The 7,881-nt window shown below is 36.8% G+C and overlaps 2 protein-coding genes across 2 annotated transcripts; both read right to left on the reverse strand.

Annotated features, from left to right (window-relative positions):
* On the reverse strand, window positions 1-2,229 carry LOC135076568 (uncharacterized). Its single transcript, XM_063971004.1, has 2 exons — window positions 1,694-2,229; window positions 1-1,354 (listed from the first exon to the last, which is right to left on the reverse strand). Exons 1-2 carry the CDS (start codon window positions 2,057-2,059, stop codon window positions 1,253-1,255), a joined length of 468 nt encoding a protein of 155 aa, XP_063827074.1. The 5' UTR covers window positions 2,060-2,229; the 3' UTR covers window positions 1-1,252.
* A 1,105-nt stretch (window positions 2,230-3,334) lies between these two features.
* LOC135076980 (uncharacterized) lies at window positions 3,335-7,881 on the reverse strand. The gene is made up of 4 exons (XM_063971513.1): window positions 7,720-7,881; window positions 5,447-5,681; window positions 4,845-5,082; window positions 3,335-4,205 (listed from the first exon to the last, which is right to left on the reverse strand). The coding sequence occupies exons 2-4, from the start codon at window positions 5,532-5,534 to the stop codon at window positions 4,184-4,186; spliced, it is 348 nt and encodes a 115-aa protein (XP_063827583.1). The 5' UTR covers window positions 5,535-5,681; window positions 7,720-7,881; the 3' UTR covers window positions 3,335-4,183.

The raw sequence follows: 7,881 nt of genomic DNA on the forward strand, positions 1-7,881 counted from the left end.
TAGTTTGTCAGTTAATATACTTTTACTTTAAAATAAACATGATTTAAGCTGTACACTATACGATGGAGATATTCTATTATTCTATTCATCCAAAGTTCCCAGATCGTTTATAAAGATCAAGGTTTATAGCAATAAAATAACTACAGTAATTTTATTGTATGCATAACACTTTTTTGTGTTGTTAAGACAAAATCCTTCATATTCATTTACTAAATGCCTTCACATTTTTAACATCTTTGTCTTAATAATTGGCAGTTTAGTGAAATTGAGAACATTGTTATAAATAATTACACAAGTAACTTATTATAACGGAGTATACACAAATATACTGATTTAATATGAACTAATTTTAGATTTAAAACTAATAAAACCAGAATATACATTTTATTTAATAAACACACCTAATACTGTTATTTATTACCCGACCACGTCAATTTAACCATCATTTTAAAATAGCTTGTTTAAAGTAAAAGTTACATGCGCGTTGAACACTTGTTTAAGTGTCGTCTTGGAACCAGCTTATATTTTTTTACAGTCGGGTAGTACTACGGATATTCGCCTCTCAGCTTTTATATCTCACTAAAGCGTACTTAAATAAAATTATTGCGACGTTAAATGATTATGCTTAAAATCTAAATACAAAGTTTTTTAAATATGTTACTTTTGATTAATAAATAGAAAGTTTTTGAATTTTTTTTTAGTTAAGAGATCTTGTTAAAATAAAACGTTAATCCAAAATAAGCTCCACCCTATTGCCTTACGGAATATTATTGAATACTCAGCCACGTATTTCGATTTAGCGGCAGGCGGTAACGGCGAGCGTAGAAATGTAGCGTCAACGACTTTATTTACGTCGAGGGTTCATCTTTCAGATGAGCGAATTTTTGGCGCATAAGTTCGTTTTTGTCATAGAGACAACACGCAGAAGTAGACAATAGGCATGCACGCAGGCACGTCTTGTCCTGTGCTGTGAGCAAACTCTAAAGTAGTTCGCTAGCGTTTTTTCGAATGCTAAAGCGAGCATCAAATAATCCAAAAATACTCATCTGAAATATGGACTCTTTAAACTACGTGTCAAAATTAATTTCCTGATCGCTCCGCTATGTCCTGCCCGAGATAACGAAAAAAATAATATAGCAGAGCGTTTACGAAATCTATCACGAATGTAACTTTGTCTACAGGCACTGAATAAAAGTCGACATATTTTCTTATTGGGGCGACTAAGTATTTTCTTAAATAAGGAGTAACTTAGTTAATCATCAGAAAAGTCGACTTTGCTCTGTATGCTAGTTATTTTCAAAGAAAACGGATTCAGCGCTTTTGTAGAACGGGTTTCCATTGTCCTCTTCTTGGCCTGCAACAAACGACACATTTGGTTAGTAGAAATATCAACGTTAGACAAAATAAAATAAGGTAATCTTTCACATAATTTAATCGAACTAACAAATAACTTGCAGGTTACAATGGCACTATAACGAAAATGATGGGTTCTTAAATAAATATTGCGTTAACAAACGTCTAATACTTCTATTTATTTGCTCCCAGAGGGATTCGAACCCGTGCGTTAACATCAGATCAGGTCAGTTAGTCAGTGACACATACATTCAGTAAGCCATTGTTTTTATTTTTAAGTGGTTTACTTTTGTGCCATACTAGCATAAGAAATATCTAGTTTTATAAATAAGCGTCTCACCTGAGCCTTCTTGACATTCTGCAGCAGGTAATGCGAGGGCATGTGAGTGTGGTCTGTATGCGCTCGCACCACCATCATGTCACGTGTGACGTGCAGGAAGCCCCTGCAGGACCTAGATCCCATCTGGGTGCAGCTCCACCGGAAGCCGTCCCTTAGGATTTTGTGCTGGTAGTATGTGTAGCCATTGTGCATCAGCAGGAACTTCCCGTTCCGACCCTTCACCATGAGAACTGAAAATGTCACTGCGTTAACAAATGGAGGTTGGTGGAATTTTGGTGTCAAGCCAATAAGCAGGTTAAAGTTGTAAAATACTTCCTCGCAGCTATTGAGCACCTTTGGGATATGCTCATTACAGTTTTTATACATCGGACTACATTGCAGTGGTCAGTTCATTACAGGTTTTGTTGCACACCGAATTTGCGGTATATTTCGGTGACAATCGCAAAGCTTATTTCGATATCTGTTTAAATCTTACAACTTCCTTACATAATGGCAGAATTAGAATAGATAATATGGATCTTTTTTCACGAAAAGGAACAGGGCTACTTACTTAAAATAACATACTTCCCCATACGAATCATAAAAGTAGTTTGGGTGATATTAACGAGTCAAAATAAATCAAAGACTAGACAAATTAAATGTAATACAGTTGGTATTTAGGTACAATAGAATCGATCAAAATCTTTATGTGCTATGACAAATCTTGAATAAATAAAAGCTATTAGATAAAACAACTTGACGAATCGGTCATATACGAGATTGCGATTTTCGAGTTGGAGTGACTTTAAATTCGCGTATACGTCCCGTCTTTTAGCATGCGGTACGACAGTGGCATATGGTTGTGGACGTAGTTCCCGCGCAGGACGGCCCCACTGTCGTTCGCGACGACATACGCCCCGCATTTCCTGGAGGAGTGCCTGCAGCATTTCCATCTCCACCCCACCTTCACCTTCCCATGCTTGAAGAACGAGTGGCCATCGCACATAAACAAAGTATTTCCATTGGTGCACTTAATGTACTGACCTGAAAAGTACACAATGTACACAATCAAATCCTTCATTTGAAGTTACTTCACAAAATTCCGCTTTGCCCATCTCTCTCAGTTGTCATGGAGTCCTGGTACGAGTAAGAGAAACAGATAGGTACAAGAATATTCGAACTGTGCTACAGTGTAGAGCTTCATAATAAAGCAACCATTGATGAAAATAAAACAAAATTTTAGTTAAGCTATCATTTATTTATGGATGGACTATACCTTCATTATAGCAGACATAAAGATTTATTTTGATAATAGCAAATCTCGCCGTCAACAGTAAAGCAAACTGATGTTGGCTTCATATTTCCTAATGTTTTACCTTAACCAGGACATGCATATACCTATGACGATCTGCACAAGTCGCTTCTTTCTCTCTTTTTCTTTCAATAGTGGTTGTGGTCATCATGCAGCTTAAGGATAACATTTTCCTTGGACATATAGAAGTGCGCTCGACATTTTTGCGCCACCTGCTGGGAACATTTCCAACGAGTAGAGCCGAATCTCAGTGTTGAGTGTTTAGAATAAGTATGTATATCCATTGACGTACGCAACAGTGCCACGCGTCCCGTAGATGATCTGTACTGTTAAAATAAAAACAAAGCATATTCAATAGATAATTTATTTGGTGGGCTAAATACCACTTACACATACACACAACGTGACAACACACGAACAAAAACATTTCATATTTGGTAAAAAAGAGACTAGTTAAGTATAATATACGTAATTCAGTTATGGTCCATTCTTTCCGACAATTACTCGTAAAATTAGGACAAAAGTTACATTAATTTGCTACTTATTCATGTAAAATACATTAAGCGTGTATAAAAAAGCTCTTCTCTATTTCAACTGATTGTGATAAAATGCAATGACCTTAGGGTCATGTTTCGGGACTGTAATTAAGATCCAATTGTATATTGCAGTATATAAATTGATCCAACATGATGCGATAAAGATTTATATCTATCACTATGACAATTTGGTACTATACTAGGAACATATTTGCTAGTATGAAGCGATGCTGTCTGAGGGCTTAGTGTGAGTTTACATCAATCGTCGTCACTAGTGAGCGCGTTAAAAAAAAATGAAGATTTTAGTTCTTGAAAGTTTCCGCTGTACAATCCGTCATACATTTAATATCACTTTTTTACGCAGTTGACATCGAGTGCGTTTGACGTAAATTCACACTACGCCCCCTGAATAATCTAGTTAAAGTTACATAGTATTTATTATTCTAATATTTGGTATAGATCCCGCTGTCATTCTTGAAGTACTTGAAGGGAGCGTGCGTGTGCTCTTCGTTGCTCTTCAAGACGTATCCTTCTTCATCTGCTACAAGGAAAGCGGAACAGTTCTGGGAAAAGTGCCTGGTACACTGCCACCTGACTCCAGACTTCACTTTGTAGTGCTTGAAGTAGGTGTAGCTATTCCGCAAAGCCAATGTCTTGCCTTTCTTATCCATTTTTATAAACTCCACTGAAAGCAGAAGGAAGATTATGAAAAACATCATACCTACAGAAACTATTGCAAAATTGTTTTTTAATTGGAATGGTATTGTTTGGAACAATGGACTAAAAGCTTAGTTGATACGATTTATTCCTGAAATTGAAGTACCTAATGTAAAAATTGAAGTAAGAAAAAAACAATATGTGAAACATAGTGATTTATTTTCTTCATTATTATCTAGCTTAAGTCATAATCCAATATAAACACCAATTTACTTTAGGCGGCTGCATCTACTCCTACGAATAAGATTACAGTTAAGTAAAATGCTAGTGATTTGGAACTCTACTTAATAAAAAATCCTTATTAACAAAACGGTTATGATTGTATGTACCTGACTTTAAAGGAATAATGTGGACTAAAGTGTGGAAAAACAAAAGTATGGAACAAAGCACAGGACGAGGGTAATTCCATACTTTTGCTTCTAATTATACATAGGTATTGTCACTAAAAAGTGGCTGAAAATACTTGTATTTGATACAGAATGTAACAATAAATAATGGTTGCTAGCTATAGCGAGTCCCCAGCGTTTGTGAGATGATAATAGTTACAACGGACATCGCGAGTTAGCCAGATGGAATGGATATCATTTTGTGGGCACTTGAGACTCACACTCTAATATACGACCCGTCCCTATTCCTATAGTACTTCGACGGCGGATGACTATGGGTCTCGTTCCTCCTCCTGATGCAGCCGTCGTCGCTGATGATAAGGTGGGCTGAGCAGTTCTTGGACGCATGCATGGAGCACTGCCACCGTCTGGCTCCCACCTTCAACCGATAGTGCTTGCAATAGGTGAAACCGTTGAGGAAGACCAAATATCTGCCGTTATGTGTGCGTATATACTCCGCTGGAAAACAACTTGCACTTAGATTAAAGATTTCCCTTTGATGTTAAACAAATAAAGCCCAACGAAGTTGACAATGATGTTTCTTGTGATGAGAAGATATTGCAAGGTGATGATGCATCTGAGATACCTACTTCGATATCTATTGACGTTTTCTCCTAAATTATACAATGATTATTTATTTCCCGAATAGTAAAGTATTTTTGAACTGACTGAAGTTTCAATTTTTCATTTTCAAGAGTCACAAAAGTTTAGAATGAAGACCATATAATGATCAGATTACTTTTTTAATCTACATTTGCAACAATTCTTAACAGTCTCTTATCAAAATAGCACTTATTACCATGTACTTTGAGTCTTAACTTACACTTTACAATATATTCCTTCGGCACTGCGGTGGTATTTGCCTGGTGGGTGTGTGTGGTTCTCGACTTGTTTGACGTATGTCCCATCATAGCCCACTATGACGTAGGCATGACAGCTCTTCGAGGAGCACTGGGAGCACTTCCACCTAATCCCGGTCCTCAGTTCCCGATCCTTGCCGTAAGTGAAGCCGTTAAGCATCACTAAAGTGTTCCCATTCATCATCTTTATGAATTGCGCTGAAAAATTTAACTTCGGTATTTTAAACCAGTTACATATTCAAATAACATTGACATTTCTTTAGGATAAGGACTACAGACAGATGGTGATTCTATTAAAGCCTGTATTGAGGACAGAAAATCAAGAGACAAATGATGGCACATTGTCTATTTAGCAACAAAAGTATTTCGATGTGAAAAAGGAAGATTGTTACGTTATTCCACATGTTTAAACTACATTGGACTATTATGATGAACATACTTGTACGCACGGACAACAGCACATCAAACTAAACACAGCGTCTTATCTCATTGTAATACAGGCTATTTCGCATCAAAAATGAAAAGTCTAATGTGCTCTCGACTGTACATAATCTAACCCAGTCCAGCGTTTGGTGGGGTTTATTCCACTCTGTTCACCTGGGTGAACAAAACAGATATTTTAATATCCTCATTTCACCTCGGTACCATAATTCCTAGATGAACAAGGGCGACCGCTTTAGTCGACCCAATTCACCTGGAAAATGAAGTTGGGTGTAATACATAGTTCCGAGGTGAAATGAGGACACTAAAAATTTTATTTTGTTCACCCAGGTGAACCAAGTGGAGTAAATTTTGGTGGCGAAGGATTGCTGTGAAAGTTTAACCCTTCACTTATCCCAGATTTGAACTCGCTTTGAGTTCGACTTGCGACTAGTTGCGAACGATCGATCTAATAGACCTGTCATTGCTTGTCTGACATTCATCCGGTCACTGCTCTACTCACTGGATGGACTGTTCAATAAATAATGATACTCTATTACAGTTGCTACACTAGTTATTGACTAGAAAATGGGTGAAGGGTTAAAGTTAACTAGGATCGGAATATTTTCCAGTTCTGTTTTCTATCAGAATTTTATTAATCAGTTGCACAGAGTTAAGTTTCAATTCAAATATATTAATTTTGTGTATATTATTTTTTAATTAGCAATACTTATTAATAGATTAATTTGTAATAAAACAATTTAAATAATATAGAAGAATAATTATTTAATAACGGAACAGGTCATAACTAATTCGGATTAATTAAACAAGTATAAAACTGTATTCATAATAATATCAAAATTGTGGACAACATTTAAACCTACGAATTAAGAAAATATAAAAATAGCCAGTTTAAGGATCCAGTAATGCAGGAACAATACTGGACTGTCGTGTGAATACATCTAATGTATTTAAAATTCGAATTAAAAGTTCGAATGGATTGGTTTTTTGCAAACGGGATCTCCGTGTGATCGTTAAAATCCTGCAAAAAACGGGATGTATCCGTGGGAACAAGCCCATACAATCTTTGTTGCGCGATTGCGTTAAAAATAAACACTAGTCGAAATTCATGACCTAATGGTAACGGAACTATTCCCACCTCTCGTTCCTGCTGCACTGTGTAGCCAGGATCTACAGCTTGACCGCCAATAAAAACCCAACCAGTGAAGGTCAAAAGACAATGCCGGAAATTGGCGTCTTTTTATTTCACGCGGCCATCGACCAAACTTTGTTTTTTGATTACAAAATAGTGTAATAAACCAAACTTACTATGACATGTATACCTCTAAACTCAGTCTGAACTGAGTTACGAGCATTACAAGTTTGATGGTTTTCATACTAGATTTGCTTTTAGCGCACAAAGTTTTGTAAGAAATTGCAACAAAATAGTGAGATTGTATGTGTAAACAAACAATACCATCCATTAAAGGCTCCAGACATCAGTATGGAGCAGAATCAGCGCAATAAAAAAATAGCGCAATCTTTTGTTGCAATTTCTTGCAAAACTTGCGCACAAAAAGCAAATCTAGTATGAAAATCATCAAACTTCTAATGCTCGTAACTCAGTTCAGACTGAGTTTAGAGGTATACATGCAATAGAAAGTTTGGTCGATGGCCGCGCGAAAAAAAAAAGACGCCACTTTCCATACAAAATCTGGCATTGCCATTTGTCCCGGGGGTAAGTTAACTGACATTGGACCCGCAACGAAGATGACCTAATAATGGTAGCTTCTAATGCTGGTGTCTGTCCACGTACTTTTCAACGGTGCCTCTATCGTCTATCACGATGTACGCAGAGCAATGTCGGTTCGTGCACACCCATCTTCGAAGCGCAGCGTTGATCCTCATCTGATGGTGACGCCGGTACGTGTAATGACAATACATAGCTAGAATTGCTCCTCTTGTGCCACGTACAAAA

This window comes from Ostrinia nubilalis, chromosome 12, assembly GCF_963855985.1.
Source record: "Ostrinia nubilalis chromosome 12, ilOstNubi1.1, whole genome shotgun sequence".
NCBI classification, from domain to species: Eukaryota; Metazoa; Arthropoda; class Insecta; order Lepidoptera; family Crambidae; genus Ostrinia; species Ostrinia nubilalis.